Source organism: Oncorhynchus mykiss, chromosome 22 (genome assembly GCF_057628025.1).
Source record: "Oncorhynchus mykiss isolate SJ-2025 chromosome 22, ASM5762802v1, whole genome shotgun sequence".
Lineage (NCBI taxonomy): Eukaryota > Metazoa > Chordata > Actinopteri > Salmoniformes > Salmonidae > Oncorhynchus > Oncorhynchus mykiss.
Window position 1 is genome coordinate 30,450,032 of NC_143043.1, and position 24,508 is coordinate 30,474,539.

General features: G+C 42.1%; 1 protein-coding gene across 17 annotated transcripts in view; it reads left to right on the forward strand.

Annotated features, from left to right (window-relative positions):
* LOC110501614 (OX-2 membrane glycoprotein) overlaps positions 1-24,148 on the forward strand; it is a 29,887-nt gene extending 5,739 nt beyond the window's left edge. For all 17 annotated transcript variants that reach the window (XR_016490594.1, XR_016490591.1, XR_016490592.1 and 14 more), the window contains 3 exons: positions 10,532-10,816; positions 15,036-15,140; positions 22,669-24,148. Coding sequence is in view for 11 of the 17 variants with exons in the window: in XM_090215808.1 (XP_090071934.1) it covers positions 10,532-10,816; positions 15,036-15,140; positions 22,669-22,679 (401 nt within the window). In the remaining 6 variants the exon portion in view is untranslated. The remainder of the gene's footprint in view (positions 1-10,531; positions 10,817-15,035; positions 15,141-22,668) is intronic.
* Positions 24,149-24,508: the final 360 nt, after the last annotated feature.

Below are 24,508 nucleotides of genomic sequence, written 5' to 3' on the forward strand. Positions count from 1 at the left end.
ATCGAGGTAGAAAGGAGTGTCTCTAGACACTGCTTTTCCTGACATGGTTATGGCTGAGATGGAGAGGTACAGTCTGTAGGGCTGCGTTATTAATGGATGTTGCTGTTAATGACTCTTCAGTGATGAGGTTCAGATGGGATTACATCCAGGTGGATTATTTCCCTGATTGACTGTAAAAAGCACGAGACCCACATGTACGCGTGCATGCACATACAGTACACACACACACACACACATATTGTTCATTTCCGTGTCAAATCAGTGTTTGATTATCATTCGTTTTCTGTCTGTTTGAAGTGGTGTTTGTGTGATTAAGTGAAACAGAAACCCAGGCTGGTGGTGTGTCTGCCTGAGGGAGCACTGCCAGAGAGTTTACATTAGCACTGAAGAATGGATCTATTAAAAGGAGAGGGGGGAGTAAATTGTGACACCCAAAGTCATGACTGTATTACTGTTTCACGCAGACACTGCTCCCTACTGTCTCATCAACCCTCCCTCTTTCGTGGCTTTCACCTTTCTATCTCTCACTCACTCTCCATCTTTCAACCCAGTCAAACAGCAAGGCTTTTGTCTCAAATGTAACTGCCAACGATTCCAGCAGAAAAGCGTGCGAGATGCCGGAGATAACAATTGTCTTGCACTTTCTTCACCACTGCCATCTCTCTCTCTCTCTCTCTCTCTCTCTCTCTCTCTCTCTCTCTCTCTCTCTCTCTCTCTCTCTCTCTCTCTCTCTCTCTCTCTCTCTCTCTCTCTCTCTCTCTCTCTCTCTCTCTCTCTCTCTCTCTCTCTCTCTCTCTCTCTCTCTCTCTCTCTCTCTCTCTCTCTCTCTCTCTCTCTCTCTCTTTCTCTCTCTCATATTGATTTACTGTATGATATCACAGTGCAAAGTTCTGTTGTTTGAATTCCTCCAGGGTTTGCCCCACCTCTACCACAGATCTTCTCCAGGTTGTTGGTTTATATGATTAAGTGTAGAAACGCCTGTGAAGACACTGCTGCTGTCAGGGCCAAATATCTGTGGCCAATTCCATTGAATAGCATTCCTTCCACAGCTCTGAGGACACAACATTTTAAACAGAGGCGATGTGTTGCTTAAGGAGCTCAAGTACACACGTACAGTGCATTTGGAAAGTATTTAGACCCCCTCGCTTTTTCCACATTTTGTTACGTTACAGCCTTATTCTAAAATGGATTTTAAAAATCCCTCAAATTCCCTCAGAAATAACCTTGTTTCCATAAGTATTCAGAGCCTTTGCTATGAGACTTGAAATTGAGCCTAGGTGCATCCTGTTTCCATTGATCATCCTTGATGTTTCTACAACTTGATTGGAGTCCACCTGTGGTAAATTCTATTGATTGGAAAGGCACACACCTGTCTGTAAAAGGTCCCACTGTTGACCGTGCTTGTCAGAGCAAAAACCAAGCCATGAGGTTGAAGGAATTGTCCATAGAGCTCCGAGACAGGATTGTGTCGAGGCACAGATCTGGGAAAGCGTACCAAAACATTTCTGCAGCATTTGCATTTATTAGGGATCCCCATTAGCTACTGCTCTTCCTGGGGTCCAAACGCATTAAAGCACTTACATTACATATAAAACAAAAGATACAACAGTACATCATCACATTATTACACCACTACATATCGACAATACAAAATGTTTAATACCACCATACAACAATTTCACAATGTGTCTCCTCACAATCCCCTTTGATCCACAAGGTGTATTTTTACCTGTTTTTTATGATTCTACTGCTTGCATCACTTACCTGATGTGGAATAGAGTTCATTCAGCTTGTCAGCAGCTCTTACAAAAACAAGTAGTGATGAAGTCAATCTCTCTTCCACTTTGAGCCATGAGAGATTGACATGCATGTCATTAATGTTCACTCTCCGTGTACTTTTAAGGGCCAGCAGTGCTGCCCTGTTCTGAGCCAACTGCATTTTTCCTAAGTCCCACTTTGTGGCACCTGACCAAACTACTGAACAGTAGTCTAGGTGTGACAAAACTAGGGCTTGTAGGATTTTCCTTGTTGATAGTATTATTAAGAAGGCAGGGCAGTGCTTTATTATGGACAGACTTCTCCCCATTTTAGCTACTGTTGTATCAATATGTTATGACCATGATAGTTTACAATCCATGGTTACTCCAAGCAGTTTAGTCACCTCAACTTGCAAAATGTCTACATTATTCATTATGAGATGTAGTTGAGGTTTAGGGTTTAGTGAAGGATTTGTCCCAAATACAATGCTTTTAGTTTTGGAAATATTTAGGACTAACTTATTCCTTGCTACCCATTCCCAAACTAACTGCAGCACTTTTAAGTGTTGCAGTCATTTCAGTTGCTGTAGTAGCTGACGTGTATAGTGTTGAGTCATCCTCATACATAGACATGCTGGCTTTATTCAAAGCCAGTGGCATGTCGTTAGTAAAGATATGAAAAATCTAAGGGGCCTGAACAGCTACCCTGGGGAATTCCTGATTCTACCTGGATTATGCTTGAGAGGCTTCAATTAAAGAACACCCTCTGTTCTATTAGACAAGTAACCATTTATCCACATTATAGCAGGGGGTGTAAAGCCATAACACAAGTTTTTCCAGCAGCAGACTATGATCGATAATGTCAAAAGCTGCACTGAAGTCTAACAAGACAGCCCCCCACAATAATTTTATCATCAATTTCTCCCAGGCTTGTGTTGTGCCTGTTGAGTGTCCTTTCCTATAAGCTTCCTGAAAGTCTGTTGTCAATTTGTTTACTGTGAAATATGATTGTATCTGGTCAAACACATTTTTTTTCCTGAAGTTCACTAAGGGTTAGTAACAGGCTAATTGGTTGGTTATTTGAGCCAGTAAAGGGGGCTTTACTCTTCTTGGGTAGTATAATGACTTTGGCTTCCATCCAGGCCTGAGGGCACACACTTTCTAGTAGGTTTAAATTGAAGATGTGGCAATATCGTCCGATATTATACTCAGCAATTTTCTATCCAGATTGTCAGACCCTGGTGGCTTGTCATTGTTGATAGACAACAATCATTCTTTCACCTCTTCCACACTGACTTTTCGGAATTCAAAAGTAGAATTCTTGTCTTTCAGAATTTCGTCAAATGTACTTGGATGTCTAGTGTCAGTGTTTGCAGGCATGTCATACCTAAGTTTGCTTATGTTGCCAATGAAAATAATTGAAGTAGCAATATCAGTGGGTTTTGTGATGACTGAGCCATCTGATTCAATGAATGATGGAGTCAAGTTTCCCTTTTTTCCCAAAATGTCATTTTAAGGTACTCCAAAGCTTTTTACTATCATTCTTTAAATGATTTATTTATGTTTCATAGTATAGTTTATTTTTATTTAGTTTAGTCACGTGATTTCTTAATTTGCAGTACGTTTGCCAATCAGTTGTTCTGTCAGACTTATTTGCCATACCTTTTGCCTCATCCCTCTCAACAATAACATTTTTCAATTCCTCATCGATCCAAGGGGATTTAACAGTTTTTACAGTAATTTTCTTAATCGGTGCGTGCTTAATAGTAACCTGAATAAGCAATTTCATAAATGTGTCAAGTGCAGTGTCTGGTTGCTCCTCATTACACACCACAGACCAGCAAATATTTTTCACATTATCAACATATGAATCACTACAAAACTTATTGTATGACATCTTATACATTATTTTAGGCCCAGCCTTTGGAACTTTGGTTTTATTAGATATGGCTACTTTATTGGGATCACTACATCCTATCGATGTGGATACTACTTTAAAGCAAATTTTGACAGCATTAGTAAAGATGTGATCAATGCATGTTGATGATTTCATTTCTGTGCTGTTTGTAAATTCCCTCGTAGATTGGTTGACAACCTGAACCAGGTTGCAGGCACTGGTTACTTTTTAATTTTTTTTCTTGAGTGGGCAGCTTGATGAGAGCCAGTCAATATTTAAATCACCCAGAGAATATACTTTTCTGTTGATATCACATACATGATCAAGCATTTCACACACATTATCCAGACACTGACTGTTAGAACTTGGAGGTCTATAGCAGCTTCCCACAAGAATGGGCTTAAGTGAGGCAGATGAACCTGTAGCCATATTACTTCAACAGTATTTAACATGAGATCGTCTGTCAACTTCACAGGAATGTGGTTCTGAATATAGACCGCAACACCGCCGCTGTTGGCATTTCTGTCATTTCGGTAGATGTCATAACCATTTATTGCTACCAGTGTATCATCAAAGGTATTATCTAAGTGAGAGTCAGAATATGAATGTCATCTGTTAAAAGCAAGTTATTGACTTCATGGACCTTGATCTCAGGCTACATATGTTAATATGGGCTATTTTTAGCACTTCTGGGTTGCTTGATTATTTGTAATGCTTTACTGGGAAGCTTATCAGAAGTAGACTTTCTCATGTTATTTATATTGGAGCTGATAGTGCAAGGTGAGCTGCACACAGTGGTCTTCCTACTAGGGCACACTGCCTCAGTGCTTTCAGTGTAACTCTTGTTCATAGGCTCATGATTACTGCATACAATAGCTGTAGGATCAACAGAGGTATCAAATCCAAATCTAATTTTATTGGTCACATACAGATGTTTAGCAGATCTTAATGCGAGTGTAGCGAAATGCTTGTGCTTCTAGTTCCGACTATGCCGTAAAATCTCACAAGTAAACTAACAAATTCACAACAACTACCTTATACACACAAATGTAAAGGAATGAATATGTACATATAAATATATGGATGAGCGATGGTGTGCGGCATAGGCAAGATGGTGTAGAATACAGTATATACATATTGGGTAATGTAGGATATGTAGACATTATTCAAGTTACGTTATTTATAGTGGCTAGTGATACCTCTATGTAAAAATTATTTAAATTGACTAGTGATACCTTTATTAAGTCCATTTATTAATGTGACCAGAGATTTGAGTCAGTATGTTGGCAGCAGCCTCTGTTGATGATGGCTGTTTAACAGTCTGAAGGCCTTGAGATAGCTTTTTTTCAGTCTCTCGGTCCCAGCTTTGATGCACCTGTACTGATTTTGCCTTCTTGATGATATTGGGGTGAACAGGCAGTGGCTCAGGTGGTTGTTGTCCTTGATGATCGTTTTGGCCTTCCTGTGACATCAGGTGCTGTAGGTGTCCTGGAGGGCAGGTAGTTTATCCCCAGTGATGCGTTGTGCAGACCGCACTACCCTCTGGAGAGCCTTGCGGTTGAGGGCTGTGCAATTGCCATACCAGGCGGTGATAGGTAACAGGTTGCTCTCGATTGTGCATCTGTAAAAGTTTTACGTGACAAGCCACATTTCTTCAGCCTCCTGAGGTTGAAGAGGCGCTATTGCGCCTTCTTCACCACACTGTCTGTGTGGGTGGACCTTTTCAGTTTGTCTGTGATGTACAGTGAGGGAAAAGAGTATTTGATCCCCTGCTGATTTTGTATGTTTGTCCACTGACAAAGAAATGGTCAGTCTATAATTTTAGTGGTAGGTTTATTTGAACAGTGAGAGACAGAATAACTACAACAAAAAATCCAGAAAAACGCATGTCAAAAATGTTATAAATTGATTTGCCTTTTAATGAGGGAAATAAGTATTTGACCCCTCTCAATCAGAAAGATTTCTGGCTCCCAGGTGTCTTTTATACAGGTAACGAGCTGAGATTAGGAGCACACTCTTAAAGGGAGTGCTCCTAATCTCAGTTTGTTACCTGAATAAAAGACACCTGTCCACAGAAGCAATCAATCAATCAGATTCCAAACTCTCCACCATGGCCAAGACCAAAGAGCTCTCCAAGGATGTCAAGGACAAGATTGTAGACCTACAGAAGGCTGGAATGGGCTACAAGACCATCGCCAAGCAGCTTGGTGAGAAGGTGACAACAGTTGGTGCAATTATTCGCAAATGGAAGAAACACAAAAGAACTGTCAATCTCCCTCGGCCTGGGGCTCCATGCAAGGTCTCACCTCGTGGAGTTGCAATGATCATGAGAACAGTCAGGAATCAGCCCAGACCTACACAGGAGGATCTTGTCAATGATCTCAAGGCAGCTGGGACCATAGTCACCAATAAAACAATTGGTAACACACTACACTGTGAATGACTGAAATCCTGCAGCGCCTGCAAGGTCCCCCTGCTCAAGAAAGCACATATACATGCCCGCCTGAAGTTGTCCTCTGAATCATTCAGATGTTCATTGGCAAACTGGGTGAAAGTGTTGTGGTCAGATGAGACCAAAATGGAGCTCTTTGGCATCAACTCAACTCGCCGTGTTTGGAAGAGGATGAATGCTGCCTATGACCCCAAGAACACCATCCCCACCGTCAAAAATGGAGGTGGAAACATTATGCTTTGGGGGTGTTTTTCTGCTAAGGGGACAGGACAACTAGACCGCATCAAAGGGACGATGGACGGGGCCATGTATCATCAAATCTTGGGTGAGAACCTCCTTCCCTCAGCCAGGGCATTGAAAATGGGTCGTGGATGGGTATTCCAGCATGACAATGCCCCAAAACACACGGCCAAGGCAACAAAGGAGTGGCTCAAGAAGAAGCACATTAAGGTCCTGGAGTGGCCTAGCCAGTCTCCAGACCTTAATCCCATAGAAAATATGTGGAGGGAGCTGAAGGTTCGAGTTTCTAAACGTCAGCCTCAAAACCTCAATGACTTGGAGAAGATCTGCAAAGAGGAGTGGGACAAAATCCCTCCTGAGATGTGTGCAAACCTGGTGGTCAACTACAAGAAACGTCTGACCTCTGTGATTGCCAACAAGGGTTTTGCCACCAAGTACTAAGTAATGTTTTGCAGAGGGGTCAAATACTTATTTCCCTCATTAAAATGCAAATCAATTTAAAATTTAAAATTTTTGCAAACTTGATGATGGAGTTGGAAGATTGCATGACCACACAGTCATGGGTGAACAGGGAGTACAGGAGATGGCTGAGAACGCACCCTTGCATGTCCCCCAGTATTGCGGATCAGTAGGGTGGAGATGTTGTTTCCTACCTTCAACACCTGGCGGCAGCCCGTCAGGAAGTCCAGGACCCAGTTGCACAGAAGATTATATATTTTTTTTATGAATCACATTTTTATTTGGCATACCCCTGACGGCATTGCTCGTTCCCAAGTTTGGGAATACCTGCTGTAGAGTATCTTCTGTTTCCAGAAGGTGTCAGTTATCTTTTTAAAAGTGATTCCAGCAGAGCTACAGTAATCTTTTAGACAGATGTGTAATGCCAGTAGCCTGCTGAATCTTTCACACCAACGGCCCAATGACGGTACTGGACCTGAAATTATTGGCCGTTTTTTTAAGTCTTTTAATGCAAAAATCAGTTCTTTAAAATTCATTTTCAGATGTTCCATGCTAGCCCTCCTGATGTTGTTTGACCCCACATGGACTACGACAGCGTCCGCTCCCAGCATCTGTCGTAGAACAGACGGACTGTGCTCCTGAGTAGCACAGGGTTTTTGCATTGGGAACTGAGATGTTTCCCACCTTAGAGCTGCTGGTGATGTTGAATGGGCCTCACGGTCTGATGAGGGTGGGAGCTCTGAGGATCTGAACCCGAGGTAGAAGCTACAGGAAAGAGAGACAGAACAGAGGACGAAGACGCAGGTACCTACAGATCCGATCTCAAATGGGAATGGAAATCAATAAACCAAGGTCTCTCGTTCAGCTTTCGTTCAGCGTTCAACAGCATACGTTGCACTCAGATGAAGTTGTATATTAAGCAGCATTGAAGGTCCCAAAGAACACAGTCGCCTCCTTAAATGGAAGACGTTTGGAACCACATAGACTCTTCCTGGAGCTGGCCGCCAAGCTGAGCAATCGGGGGAGAAGGGCCTTGATCAGAGAGGTGACCAAGAACCCAATGGACACTCTGATGGAGCTCCAGAGTTCCTCTGCGGAGATGGTTGGCTTTCTGGAAGGTTCTCCCATCTCTGCAGCACTCCACCAATCAGGCCTTTATGGTAGACTGGCTAGACGGAGGCCACTCCTCTGTAAAAGGCACATGACAACCCACTTGCAGTTTGCCAAAAGGCACCTAAAGGACTCCCAGACCATGAGAAACAAGATTGAACTCTTTGGCCTGAATGCCTAGCTTCGTCTGCAGGACACCTGGCGGATGGTGAAGCATGCTGGTGGTAGCATCATGCTGTTGGGATGTTTTTCACCGGAAGAGACTGGGAGACTAGACAGGATCGAGGGAATGCAAAATCTAGAGATCCTTCATGAAAGCGCTCAGAACCTCAGCCTGGAGCAAAGGTTCACCTTCCAAATTGCAGAGGAGAATGTGAGAAACTCCCCAAATGCAGGTGTGCCAAGCTTGTAGCGTAATTCCCAAGAAGACTCAAGGCTGTAATCGCTACCAAAGCTGCTTAAACAAAGTACTGACTAAAGGGTCTGAATAATTATGTAAATGTGATACAGTGCCTTGCGAAAGTATTCGGCCCCCTTGAACTTTGCGACCTTTTGCCACATTTCAGGCTTCAAACATAAAGATTTAAAACTGTATTTTTTTGTGAAGAATCAACAACAAGTGGGACACAATCATGAAGTGGAACGACATTTATTGGATATTTCAAACTTTTTTAACAAATCAAAAACTGAAAAATTGGGCGTGCAAAATTATTCAGCCCCCTTAAGTTAATACTTTGTAGCGCCACCTTTTGCTGCGATTACAGCTGTAAGTCGCTTGGGGTATGTCTCTATCAGTTTTGCACATCGAGAGACTGAAATGTTTTCCCATTCCTCCTTGCAAAACAGCTCGAGCTCAGTGAGGTTGGATGGAGAGCATTTGTGAACAGCAGTTTTCAGTTCTTTCCACAGATTCTCGATTGGATTCAGGTCTGGACTTTGACTTGGCCATTCTAACACCTGGATATGTTTATTTTTGAACCACTCCATTGTAGATTTTGCTTTATGTTTTGGATCATTGTCTTGTTGGAAGACAAATCTCCGTCCCAGTCTCAGGTTTTTGCAGACTCCATCAGGTTTTCTTCCAGAATGGTCCTGTATTTGGCTCCATCCATCTTCCCATCAATTTTAACCATCTTCCCTGTCCCTGCTGAAGAAAAGCAGGCCCAAACCATGATGCTGCCACCACCATGTTTGACAGTGGGGATGGTGTGTTCAGCTGTGTTGCTTTTACGCCAAACATAACGTTTTGCATTGTTGCCAAAAAGTTCACTTTTGGTTTCATCTGACCAGAGCACCTTCTTCCACATGTTTGGTGTGTCTCCCAGGTGGCTTGTGGCAAACTTTAAACGACACTTTTTATGGATATCTTTAAGAAATGGCTTTCTTCTTGCCACTCTTCCATAAAGGCCAGATTTGTGCAATATATGACTGATTGTTGTCCTATGGACAGAGTCTCCCACCTCAGCTGTAGATCTCTGCAGTTCATCCAGAGTGATCATGTGCCTCTTGGCTGCATCTCTGATCAGTCTTCTCCTTGTATGAGCTGAAAGTTTAGAGGGACGGCCACGTCTTGGTAGATTTGCAGTGGTCTGATACTCCTTCCATTTCAATATTATCGCTTGCACAGTGCTTCTTGGGATGTTTAAAGCTTGGGAAATCTTTTTGTATCCAAATCCGGCTTTAAACTTCTTTACAACAGTATCTCGGACCTGCCTGGTGTGTTCCTTGTTCTTCATGATGCTCTCTGCGCTTTTAACGGACCTCTGAGACTATCACAGTGCAGGTGCATTTATACGGAGACTTGATTACACACAGGTGGATTGTATTTATCATCATTAGTCATTTAGGTCAACATTGGATCATTCAGAGATCCTCACTGAACTTCTGGAGAGAGTTTGCTGCACTGAAAGTAAAGGGGCTGAATAATTTTGCACGCCCAATTTTTCAGTTTTTTATTTGTTACAAAAGTTTGAAATATCCAATAAATGTCGTTCCACTTCATGATTGTGTCCCACTTGTTGTTGATTCTTCACAAAAAAATACAGTTTTATATCTTTATGTTGGAAGCCTGAAATGTGGCAAAAGGTCGCAAAGTTCAAGGGGGCCGAATACTTTCGCAAGGCACTCTATTTCCATTTATTTTTAATACATTTTCAAAAATGTCTAAACCTGTTTTTGCTTTTGTCATTATGGGGTATTGTGTGTAGATTGAGGGGGAAACTATTTTATCAATTTTAGAATGAGGCTGTAACGTAACAGAATGTGGAAAAGTCAAGGGGTCTAAATACTTTACGAATGCACTGTATTCACAAGCTTAATGTATTCACACATTGATATCATCTGTGACATTGATTCTCTGCCCAAATAAGTTTGGATATCCTCTATATCTTTCTTAAGTGTACTCCGTTATTGACATCAGAATCACAAAACTAGACGCATCTCAGTGGTTAACTTGGTGTAACCCAAATAAAGCTTTTAGATTTTCTTTTGTGTTCCAGGTAATCAAAAATAGTCTCTATCCAGGACCTAGTCATAATAACAGTAGATCACCCACCTGAAAAACATTGATTCAGTAAACCCAATATTGATTTTTGGTTGCATCTGTGTCTTCCCCAGTACTGCCCAAACCCCAGGTGAGCTACAAGAGCACATCTCCAGGGGTTATTGAGGCCAACTGTACAGCTGTGTCCCGGCCCCCGGCGGAGATAGTGTGGAACGTGGAGAGGGACAACCGAACTATGGGACCCCCTGTGACATCACAGCTCCAGCAGGGGGATGGGACCACCCTGGTCATCAGCACCCTCACTGTCCAATCAGGGCTGCTGAAGGATGTGTCCGTCAAATGTCTCGTCCACCATAAGGGTCTGGAGTCACCCATCGCTGTTTCTATGAACACCAAGAGTGAGTGAGACACGCACACACACTGGAAGGATGCAAATATCTCAATTTTTATTTGCTCCGAGCTTACACTCTTTTTTAAGTTAGCTACTTTTGGAAAATGTAGCCTGACCAAACCAGACCAAAGCCAAGAATACTGATCCCTAAGGGATGGATGAAAATTGTCTGGCAAACAATAATGACTTATCGTAAACAGTGTGTAAGAGTTTAGATCTGTTCTGTTGAAGTCATTGCCAAGCAGGTTTAGTATACACGCCCAAAGGGTCTCCTCCAAAATGTCTCCCTTCTCTCCCTTGATAAAGATGAGCAAAAAAGACTATGAAATAAATAATACAAAATACTGAGCTGTATTGCTATTTCGTTTAAGAAGTCATTTTTTCTCTTTCAATAAAATAAGGGTCAAAATGATTGGCACCCCTGTTTCAGTACTTTATGCAACTTCCCTTGTGAGGATAACGGCACTGAGCCTTTTTCTACAGTTTTATGAGAATGGAGAACACATTGGGAGGGATCTTAGACCATTCCTCCATACAAAATCTTTACAAACCCTTTAAATTCTTTGGTCTGCGCTTGTGGACTGCCCTCTTCAATTCAAACCCCAGGTTTTCAATGGGATTGAAGTCTGGAAACTGATTTGGCCACTGTGAAATTTAGATTTTGTGGTGAAATTACCATTTATTTGGGGATTCTGACTTGTGCTTGGGGTCGTTGTCTTGCAAGTTTCAGCTTCCTTTCAGAGGCATCCAGCCCAATAAGATAAAAAAATCATCACCATATTTTATTGTAGATATTAGGTTACTTCCTGCACAGGCATCCTTTTCGATGCCAAACCCACTGCTGGTGTACATGACCAAAAACTATATTTTCGACTTATCTGACCATTGCACCGAGTTCCCATCCTAGTGCAAGTGCCATTTAGCAAACTCAAAACTCAAAGCGTTTTACATTCTTGGCATTCTTAACATTCTTAACATTCTTGGTTAAGCCTTTTTTTCTGACAACCCTTCCAGAAAGCCTATTGGTGTGCAGTTTGCGTCTAATTGTAGATTTGGAGACCCCAATATGCGACACAGTTCTGTAGTTCTCAAAGCTCTCCCTCCATTTGGCAAATCTGACTACAATTCTATCCTCCTGATTCCTGCTTACAATTAAAGCTGGAAGCACCAGTTACTCTGTCTATAAAAAAGTGGTCAGATGAAGATGCTAAACTACAGGACTGTTTTGCTAGCACAGACTGGAATATGTTCCGGGATTCTTCCGATGGTATTGAGGAGTACACCACATCAGTCACTGGCTTTTTCAAGAAGTTCATCGATGACGTCGTCCCCACAGTGACGGTAAATACATACCCCAACCAGAAGCCATGGATTACAGGCAACATTCTCACAGAGCTGCCGCTTTCAAGGAGTGGGACTCTAACCCGGAAGCTTATAAGAAATCCCGCTATGCCCTCCGATGAACCGTCAAACAGGCAAGCTTCAATACAGGACTAAGATCAAATCGTACTACACTGGCTCCGACACTCGTCGGATGTGGCAGGGCTTGCAAAATATTACAGACTACAAAGGGAAGCACAGCCGAGAGCTCCCCAGTGACACGAGCCGACCAGACGAGCTAAATAACTTCTTTGCTCGCGTCGAGGCAAGTAACACTGAAACATGCTTGAGAGCATCAGCTGTTCCGCATGACTTTGTGATCACGCTCTCCGCAGCCGATGTGAATAAGACATTCAAACAGGTCAACGTTCACAAGGCCGCTGGGCCTTATGGATTACCAGGACGTGTACCCCGAGCATGCGCTGACCAACTGGAAGGTGTCTTCACTGACATTTTCAGCCTCTCCTCGTCTGTCTGTAATACCAACATGTTTCAAGCAGACCACCATAGTCCCTGTGCCCAAGAACACTAAGGTAACCTGCCTAAATGTCTACCAACCCGTAGCACTCACGTCTGTAGCCATGAAATGCTTTGAAAGGCAGTTCTATGGCTCACATCAACACCATTATACCAGAAAGCCTAGACCCATTCCAATTTGCATACCGCACCAACAGATCCACAGATGATGCAATCCCTATTGCAATCCCTCAAAGCTCATCACTAAGCTAAGGATCCTGGGACTAAACACTTCCCTCTGCAACTGGATCCTAGACTTCCTGACGGGCCGCCCCCAGGTGGTAAGGGTAGGTAACAACCTCCGCCACGCTGATCCTCAAGACGGGGGCCCCTCAGGGGTGCATGCTCAGTCCCCTCCTGTACTCCCTGTTCACTCATGACTATCCGTCAAGGCACGACTCCAACACCACCATTAAGTTTGCCGATGACACAACAGTGGTAGGCCTGATCACCGGCAACGACGAGACAGCCTATAGGGAGGAGGTCAGAGACCTGACCGTGTGGTGCAAGGACCACAACCTCTCACTCAATGTGATCAAGTATAAGGAGATGATTGTGGACTACAGGAAAAGGAGGACTGAGCACGCCCCCATTCTCATCGACGGGCTTTGGCGTCCTTGGCGTCCACATCACAAACAAACTAACATGGTCCAAGCACACCAAGACAGTCGTGAAGAGGGCATGACTAAACCTATTCTTCCTAAAGACTGAAAAGATTTGGCATGGGTCCTCAAATCATCAAAGGTTTTACAGCTGCACCATCGAGAGCATCCCTGCCTGGTATGGCAACTGCTCGGCCTCTGACTGCAAGACACTACAGAGGGTAGTGCGTACGGTCCAGTACATAACCGGGGTCAAGCTTCCTGCCATCCAGGGCCTATATATTCCAGGCGGTGTCCAGAGGAAGGACCTAACAATTGTCAAGGACTCCAGCCACATTTGTCATAGACTGTTCTCTCTGCTACCGGAGTGCCAAATCTAGGTCCAAGAGGCTTCTAAACAGCTTCTACCCCCAAGCCATAAGACTCCTGAACATCTAATCAAATGGCTACATCGACAATTTGCACCCCCCTACACTGCTGCTACTCTTGTATTATCTATGAATAGCCACTTTAATAATCCTACCTGCATTGTACATAATTACTTCAATTACCTCTCCACCGGTGCCCCCACATTGACTCTGTACCAGTACCCCCTGTATATAGCCCCACTATTGTTATTTACTGCTGCTCTTTAATTATTCGTTTTTCTTTTTGGTATTTTATTAAAACTGCATTGTTACTTAAGGGCTTGTAAGTAAGCATTTCACTATAAGGTTGTATTCTGCGCATGTGACAAATACAATTAGATTTTATTTGTATCTGTGGCCCTTGAATTTCCTTTGCCTCCTGAACCAACTTCAGAACTGTTTGTGAGGACAATATACTGTACATATGCTTCCTTTTACAGCAAGTTTACCACGGTTCCAGTGGTTTTCAATTTCTTATTATTACCCTAGTAATGGTAAGTGGTATATTTATTTATATAAAACATTTTTTTTTACCCATTGTTGGATTCATGAAGGCCATGTAATCCTAGCTGTTTAAGAGCGTTGAGCCAGTAATCGAAAGATTGCTGGTTAGAATCCCCAAGCCGACTACGTGAAGAATCTGTCGATATGCCTTTGAGCAGAGCACTTAACCCTAATTGCTCCTGTAAGTTGCTTTGGATAAGAGCGTCTGCAAAATTACTTAAATGTAATGTAAATGTCTAAATGTTTTTGTTCTTTGCCTTTCCCCATGGTAAAGGATGACAAAGGGTTTATACCCCAGTGAAACAGGAAGCCATGGAAGGCCACAATTCTGCTGTTTCTTAAACTGAAATTAATTTAAACTACTATGTTATTACTGATTTTATTTTATTAATATGAATATTTAGGTGTGCTGATAATAATGACACCTATCTGTTCGAGATTAGTTGTATTACTTGTTCAACAAAATCTCTCTCAAAGTAATTGTATTAATGTAAAATATTATAATTTCCCATTCTTTTGTTGTTGCATACAATATACCGTAGTTCAGTGTTTGTTTTGTTTATTTTTGTACTTTTTGCTCCATCTTTGTCAATTGTACCAATAATTTGGGAGGAGACTGTACATCATGAAATGAAAACTATGTTAATCTGAAGCTGTTTAAACCAATTAACATTCTTGATACTTTTATGAAGTTTGATTTGTTGCCAGATTTTTTTCCTCTCTCAAATCTCTCTCGCTCACTGAATCTGTCTCTCGATCCTGTCTCTCGATCCTCTGTCTCACCTGTTTCACTCTTTCTCCCTCCCTCCCTGTCTAGTTGGGACAGCTTTGACCATCCTGATCTCGGTGACCACTGTAGCTGCTCTGCTTGTCATAAGTCTCTGCTTCTGCCTCTGGAAGTGTTTCTTGCGGAAAGAAGACGGTGAGTGTGTGTATCCCCCTCCATCGACCGATCTCAATGGACAACCATAAGAGTCCTTATCCAAGAACAATACTTTTTAACTCTGGCCCAGAGGAAAGTGGGAGAAAGGTCCTCCTCGGTTTCTGTATGAGAAATGTTCTGACCTCATTGACCTTGCTAGCTGTTTTTGAGCGCTCAGGCTAATAGTTGTCACCACCATGATTCCATGCAGCTGCGATAAGGTTTTTCTCCAGGAATCAATCAGGGTGTGTTTCTGTGCATATTGTGGGAATTGTGTAACTACAGTGTGTTTATCCTGTGTGTTTCTCTTGTGTGAGTGCTACAGTATATTGTTCCGGGTCCTTCAGTTTCCTGGTATGTTCTTGCATGTGTTGGAGCTTTTCCTGACTGCCTCACCACCTTGACATTCATTTCAGAGGAAGTTGATCTTGAATGACCTGGTCGCTGCTGTTTGGATGAGAGGTTTATGATACCACGGTGTGTGTGTGGCTGGTGCCACCCTCATAGTACAATACTACTGTTTGGATGAGAGGTTTAGTGTGTGTGTGTGTGTGTGTGTGTGTGTGTGTGTGTGTGTGTGTGTGTGTGTGTGTGTGTGTGTGTGTGTGTGTGTGTGTGTGTGTGTGTGGAAACGCCCTCATAGTACAATAGAAGATGGATCCGAGGTCATTATCACCTTCATTAATTTTGTGTGTTTGAGCATGTACAGTAGGCATGGAAACACCCTGGGATTTAAGTGAACCAATTGTGTGCCAGAAGGCAAAAGGAAGTGTGATACCGGGGGACAAAAGGGTTATGGAATTATGCATCCTTGAAAATATTGAACCTGTGGTTGGCATTTGTATGATTTATGATGCTACAAAGTAAAGAGGACCATTGTTTGCTAAATATAACCAGAAACGGGGACAAAGGTGTATCCATTCTTGGCTCTTAAAATTGCCAGGCATGACTTGTGAGTTGGAGAAATTGAACTCTGTCCATGTCCCTATGCTGACAGCTGTTTCCAGTCACTAGAGTAAATACAAATATGAAACATTGCAGCTGGCCAGATATAGCTGTTTTAGATGCTATAGTTGGTACAGAGAACCAATACAAGAAGCTACCATCCTAACTCCACATGGGGGGGAATTGAGTCTGCTTGCCAGTTACCTACACTCAACCTGAAAAGCTACCGAGGATGGTAAGGAGTGTCCATAGAGTCAGCTATACAGTATCTTTAATCTGAGTCTAGAGGAAGGTGTTTGTCCTCAGGCCTTGAGGGAAGCCAAAGTCATTCCGCTACACAAGAGGTGTAAAGCGGCCCTTACTGATTCTAACAGCAGACCTATCAGCTCGTTGCCTGCTCTTAGCAAACTTTTGGAAAAAATGGTGTTTGACCAAATACAATGACATGTCTCTGTAAAAAAAATAAACGAGCCCAGAAGATATGATATGCATATACCTGGTAGATTTGGATAGAAAACACTCTAAAGTTTCCAAAACTGTTAAAATGGTGTCTGAGTATAACAGAACTGATTTGGCAGGCGAAAACCTGAGAAAAATCCATTACAGTATCCATTGACTTAGGACTCAATTTGCAGTTCCTATGCCTTCCACTAGATGTCAACAGTCTTTAGAAATTGTTTCAGGCTTGTATTCTTATAAATGAGGGAGAAAGACCAGTCTGAATGAGTGGACCCTACCGTGTCGCAGAGCTTTTTCATGTGCAATCTCAAGAGAGTGTATTTCTTGTTTACCTTTTATATTGACAAAGTTATTGTCCGGTTTAAATATTACAGATCATTTAGGCTATAAACAACCTGAGGCTTGAATATAAACATTGTTTGACATGTTTCTATGAACTTTACAGATACAATTTAGATGTTTTTGTCTGCCTGTTTTGACTGCGTTTGAGCCTGTGGATTACTGAAGAAAACGCGTGAACAAAACGGAGGTTTTTGGATATAAAGAGACTTTTTATCGAACAAAAGGAACATTTATTGAGTAAATTAATGTCTTCTGATTGCCACCATATGAAGATCATCAAAGGTAAGGGATTAATTTTATCTCTATTTCTGAGTTTTGTAACGCTTTTTATTTGGCTGGTTACTGTTTGTAATAATTTGTCAACTGGACTATGTTCTGGGCTAGGTATGTTCTGGGCTAGGTATGCTTTTGCCGAAAAGCATTTTATAAATCTGACACCGTGGTTGGATTAACAAGAAATTAATCTTTAAACCTATGTAAAATATGTTTTGTTTTCTGCATTTCTGTATTTGAATTTGGCGCTCTCCAATCTCACTGGATGTTGGCCAGATGGGACGCTAGCGTCCCACATACCCTAGAGAGGTTAACGAGGTTGCATTCAATTCTGGAATAGGTGGCCAGTAATAAACTTATCCTGGACATCTCTAAAACTAATAATTATATTTGGTACAAATCATTCCGTAAGCTCCTCAACTGAATCTGGTAATTAATGGTGTGGCTGTTAAACACGTTTTGGAAACTCAATTACTTGGTATTACTTTAGATTATAATCTGTCATGGTCAAAACATAGATTCAATGGTTGTACAAATGGGGACAGGTACAGTGCATTCAGAAAGTATTCAGGCCCCTTCACTTTTTCCACATTTTGTTAGGTTACTGCCTTGTTCTAAAATACCGCATAATGACAAAGCAAAATAGGTTTTTATACATTTTTGCTAATTTATAAAAAATAACAATCTGAAATCACATTTACATAAGAATTCTGACCTTTTACTCAGTACTTTGTTGAAGCACCTTTGGCAGCGATTACAGCTTCAAGTTTCATTGGGTATGATGCTACAAGCTTGGCACACCTGTGTCATGACTCTCCTGTGAGGATCCAAATATCAGGTTACCATGGATCAACTTCTACCAGACCCCTCTCACCCGCAGAGGTGAGGAGTAAGTGATGTGGGGGTTTTGTGACACCTCACACCTGGTCGTAAACTTATGCAGCAGAGGACCCTTTTTAGCTTTTAGTATTGGAACGTTAGTTGGTTAGTTGGTGATTGGAACGTCCTTTTGTTACAAAGACTTTTTGCTGCCCAAAAACTCTAACGTCCAAAAGTGGACACTGGAACAATATTCCTAACATCCGAATGTGGGGAATGATGAGAGGTGGTCTATGGAATACAAATGTCGATTTCGTAATGTCATAAAAAAAATTATAACGAAAATATTGTAACTTGAACAGTATGCACACTGTAAATGTCAGGGTTTCATCCTTTACGCTGTGTCGGAAATTTCAAAGATTATGATAATGTTTTGTTAAGGTAGGAATGTGATTTTAGTTTTCTAATGAAATCAGTTTTTCATGATACTTTGTCCCAGTAAGTAGCCACGCTCGAGGGAGGTCAGAGTGTATCACGGTGACGGAAACGTCCCTTTTTTTAACCAGAGTGTAGGAAGGATTAGTTGAGAATTAACATATGGGACCAGAAGGACTCAAGCTGCAGGTTAGGTCTCCATTGGTTGTGACCCTGAAAACCAACACGAGGTGAAGATGACAAAGTAGCCTCTCTAACAATCAATGTTACGGCTGAGTACATAGAAGAGCTACTTTCTAAGAAAGTGAATAAGTAGAACCATCCTGTTCCTCTCTTCAAATCATCGTCAACTACACTGCTCTCATCAGTCCACTGGGGATCATCGACATGGCTGATTTAGTTGTCTTCAGAGGGCGCCTCTTCCTGGGAGTGAAAGTGAACACCACCCTGTTAGTCTGCTTCAGACTTCAGGATAAGGACATTGTGACCTCTTGTGGACAATCAGACACTTACACTTAAAGGCTCGGGCGAAGGACAACGGAACCATTTCCACGAAGGCCTGGGTGCAATAGAGATAAACGGTGAAGGAGGACATCCAAACACGTAAATACATTAATTACTTCTTACCCTAAATGGGCGGCGGTTCGGGCAAAGTATAATGATTACTGTGAGCGTAGTTCCGAGTGTATAAGAAACTAAAAAAACATACAAATAACTTCACAGATCTTCATTGTAAAGGGTCCCTGCTGATCTGCCTGAATGTGCCTTAGGCATGCTGCAAGGAGGCATGAGGACTGCAGATGTGGCCAGGGCAATAAATTGCAATGTCCGTACTATGAGACTTCTAAGACAGTGCTACAGGGAGACAGGACGGACAGCTGATCGTCTTCACGGTGGCAGACCACGTGTAAAAACACCTGCACAGGATCGGTACATTCGAACATCACACCTGCGGGACAGGTACAGGATGGCAACAATAATTGCCAGAGTTACACCAGGAACGCACAATCCCTCCGTCAGTGCTCAGACTGTCCACAATAGGCTGAGAGAGGCTGGACTGAGGGCTTGTAGGCCTGTGTAAGGCAGGTCCTCACCAGACATCACCGGTAACAACGTCGCCTATGGGCACAAACCCACTGTCGCTGGACCAGACAGAACTGGCAAAAAGTGCTCTTCACTGTCTCACATGGGGTGATGGTCAGATTTGCGTTTATCGTCGAAGGAATGAGCGTTACACCGAGGCCTGTACTCTGGAGCGGGATCGATTTGGAGGTGGCGGGTCCGTCATGGTCAGGAGCAGTGTGTCACAGCATCATCGGACTGAGCTTGTTGTCATTGCAGGCAATCTCAACGCTGTGCGTTACAGGGAAGACATCCTCCTCCCTTATGTGGTACCCTTCCTGCAGGCTCATCCTGACACGACCCTCCAAGCATGACAATGCCACCAGCCATACTGCTCGTTTGTGTGGGATTTCCTGCAAGACCGGAATGTCAGTGTTCTGCCATGGCCAGCGAAGAGCCCGGATCTCAATCCCATTGAGCACGTCTGGGACCTGTTGGATTGGAGGGGGAGGGCTAAGGCCATTCCCCCCCAGAAATGTCCGGCAACTTGCAGGTGCCTTGTTGGAAGAGGGGGGTAACATCTCACAGCAAGAACTGGCAAATCTGGTGCAGTACATGAGGAGGAGATGCACTCCAGTACTTAGTATCTGGTGTGGCCACCAGCTGCATTAGCTGTTGCTTTTTGATTTTGACCCCAACTTTGTTCATGGACACATTATTCCATTTCTGTTCGTCACATGACTATGGAACTTGTTCAGTTTGTCTGTTGTTTAAGCTTATTTTCATACAAATATTTACACAGTTGACAGTGAGAGGATGTTTTTTTTGTTTGCTGAGTTTAGATTGTTGATTCGATACATAAAAGTCATCAGATTAATGTTTAGTCACGTCACAACACCTGTATTTGGAGTTTTTCCCATTCTTCTCAGCAGAGCCTTTCAAGCACTGTCAGGTTGGATTGGGAGCATTGCTGCACAGCTATTTTCAGGTCACTCCAGAGATGTTCGATCGGTTTCAAATCCGGCCTCTTGCTGGGCCACTCAAGGACATTTAGAGACTTATCCCATAGCCACTCCTGTGTTGTCTTGGCTGTGTGCTTAGGGTCGTTGTACTGTTGGAAGGTGAACCTTCGCCCCAGTCTGGGTTCCTGAGCGCTCTGGAGCAGGTTTTCATCAATGATCTCTCTCTGTACTTTGCTCTGTTTATCTTTCCCTCAATCCTGACTAGTCTCCCAGTCCCTGCCATTGAAAAACATCCCCACAGCATGATGCTGCCTCCACCATGCTTCACCGTAGGGATGGTGCTTAGTTTGGCTGGGCGGCCAGCTCTAGGAAGAGTCTTGGTGGTTCCAAGCTTCTTCCATTTAAGAGTGATGGAGACGACTGTTATTGGGGACCTTCAGTGCTGCAGAAATGTTTCGGTACTCTTCCCAAGATCATTTCCCCGGCACAATCCTGTCTCGGAGCTCTACGCACAATTCCTTCGATCTCATGGCTTGGTTTTGGCTCTTACATGCACTGTCAACTGTGGGACCTTTATATAGACAGGTGTGTTACTATCCAAATCAATTGAATTACCATAGGTGCACTCTAATCAAGTTGTAGAAACATCTCAAGGATGATTCATGGAAACATGATGCACCTGAGCTCAATTTCGAGTCTCATAGTAAGGTTCTGAATACTTATAAATATAAGGTATTTCTGTTTTAGATTTTTAATAAATTTCTAAACATCTGTTTTTGCTTTGTCATTATGGGTTATTGTGTGTGTAGATTTGATGAGGGGGAAAAAATTCAATACATTTTAGAGTAATGCTGTAATGTAAGACATTTTGGAAAATGTCAAGGGGTCTGAATACTTAACAAATGCACATGTCCATAATAGAAATACTCTACCTTTTTGACACAACACTTCAAAAAGCAAGTCCTACAGGCTCTAGTTTTGACTTACCTTGATTATTGTCCCGCCGTGTGGTCAAGTGCTGCAAAGAAAGACCTAACTAAGCTGTAGTTGGCCCAGAACAGAGTGAGATGTCTTGCTCTTCATTGTAATCAGAGGGCTAATATATATTCTATGCATGCCAGTCTCTCTTGACGAAGAGTTGAGGAGAGACTGAAGGCATCACCTATTTTTATAAGAAACATTCATGTGTTGAAAATTCAAAACTTATACACATTTCTGACACACACACTTACCCCACCATGGGTCTTTTCACAGTCCCCAAATCCAGAATAAATTCAAGAAAGTGTTCAGTGTTATGTACAGGCGTTATCTCATGGAACTCCCATCTCATATTGCTCAAATGAACAGCAGACCTGGTTAAAAAAAAGATGAACCAACATCTCACGGCGCAACGTCTCTCCCCTATTTGACCTTGATAGTTTGTCTCTGTTATGTAGGCTGTGCTGTTTTTTAAAAATTGTATTCATGTAGGTCTGTCCTTGAGCTGTTCTTCTTAAACAATGTTCTGTGTTATGTCATGTTTTTTGTGGACCCCAGGAGGAGCAGCTGCTGCTTTCGCAAAATAAAGTAATAAAATACCTGTAGTGTACTTGCTGCCCTACCTTTGGCCTCTTTCTGTGGGGTAAACTAAATTAACCTCTGTTTCATCGCTGGTTTTAGCATTGCCACTTTATGGCTCTATGGAGAATGGAGGTATTATACACAAAGGATCGTATGGGGACAATAACAAATAACAGTGGGTACAAGTATGACAGACATTTGTGGTGGAGAACCATGGTCAGACTGCCAGCCAGGTTTAGATGGGTTTAACACTGTATAACACGTTTAATTGAGCACAATATTCTGATCTTAAAATGAGACAGAATAAGTCTCCGAAATCTTCCCAGAGTCCTCACACAGTGCCAGTAAATTAGAGGGGAGAATTTGAGTTACAGTATGTGTTGATTGTCTGTGTGTTTCTTGTCTGTGTGTTTCCTTGATACTGGTTAACACACTTTCAGAGGCAGTTATAGGCCTGAAGTGGAAACTTGATTTAAATGCCTGGTTGGTCTCACTGCGTTATGGAGCCTCTATCACACATTGACCATCTGAACCCAATGACCCAGCACTGACTTCTATCTGACCTTGTTCATTTCATTTACAGTTATTATATAATGTAATTTTGGTCTACTTGCTTTAGTGTATCGTATCTCTCTCTTTCCTCTCTCACCCTCGCTCTCTCCTCTGCACAGATGGAGTCTAAAAGGAGGAAGTGAAACTCAGCCACTCAGCAACTGTTCCTCAACATTCTACTGCACTTTCAGAAGTGAAGCAAGTCCCACCTCAAGACGGCACAGAATACAATCTGTCATGACCAACATCACAGGGTCACTGAGAAACTGAATCCATCAACACAACATCTTTTGTTTAGTCACAATGGTTCGTATACACGAGTTTGAAGTGTTTCAGAATAGAAGTGCTGATATGCATTCAGATTTCCCTTTTAGATCGTAATGAATAAGATAATATTGACTGAGGAGACCTGATTCTAGATCTGCACACCCACTCAGACTATTTTGTGAATACTGGACAGTATGATCACCACAGATCCTAACCGAACAGATCTGAACCTAACCTTGTCCTCCGGCAACCCTAATTGTTATCCATATCTATCATGAAGTATTTTGTTCTTGTAACTGCCTTGGTTTCATTGTGCCATTTTAAAGTATGTTCCCAAGATGAATGTGGTTTTCACGACCTAATGGACCGAGGTTGTGGGAAAACTCTGAATGAAGTGAAAATACATTTTAGTATTCAGTGATCCTAATGTCTTACGATACACTGAATGCAGATGAGTAAAGTTATTGTGTTGGATTTTACACTTTAATGTCCCACTTTAGACCACTGCAACGCAGCTCCTGTTGAAGACCTACCCTGTTTGAATCCCCCAGAACACCTTATTTTGATTCTACTCTTAATGTACTCTTAATTTATCATAGCCTCATAGGCTATCTGTAAGCTTTCAACCCCAGGGCCCAGATTCACAAAACACTTCAAACGCAAAACTTAAGAAGCTTCTTAAGAAAAAAAACTGGTTTGTTAGTACAAATCCTTAAGATTCATGCTTTTCTCACGAACGTCTCATATCTTTTACAAACTTTCTTTTTTAAGATGATTGTCGCTAAGCAACTGAACTAGCTCGCTATCTTGCCGGCAAGGGCAATCTTATTAGCATATTTCTTACTGCGATAACTGGAGAGAAAATTGGGGGTGGGGGATTTAAAAACAATCAATACTGGAACTTTCAGATGAAGTTTGAGTCAAGTAAACATGTTCAATTGCTTTCATCTTATTTTCTCACTTCCATCCATTTAAGAGCAGGCTTTAGCTATCTCGGAATTAAGAACATTTCCAAGAAGAAATCCAGTGACTTTATTTTCAAGAATCACATTTCTTAACAATTTCCTTAGGAAGAAACTTAAGAACATTTTCAATAACTTTATTGAGGAATAGCAACTTTTTGTAATTTTTTTCAGTATAAAGTGAAGAAAAAATTGCACTTAAGAATACATTTCCTTTTAAAGATTGTTTTGTGAATCTGGGCCCAAATCTCAGACATACTGTAGACCTCTTACACATAACTGTAGCAGGGTTGGAGAGTGTGTGGTAGACCATGGTCAGATAAAATTATTTTATATCCATTTGAGGATGAATAAATGTGGTTATAAGTAAGAATGTCAGCGTGTGTGTGTTTTCAGATCAATCAATCAAATTGATTTATAAAGCCCCTTTCACATCAGCCGATGTCACAAAGTACTATACAGAAACCCAGCCTAAAACCTGAAAACGCAAGCAATGTTGATGTAGAAGTACTGTAGCTTAGAAAAACTCCCTAGAAAGGCAGGAACCTACAGTTGAAGTCAAAAGTTTACATACACCTTAGCCAAATACATTTAAACTCAGTTTTTCACAATTCCTGACATTTAATCCTAGTAAAATTCCCTGTTTTAGGTCAGTTAGGATCACCACTTTATTTTAAGAATGTGAAATGTCAGAATAATTGTAAAGAGATTTATTTCAGCTTTTTATTTC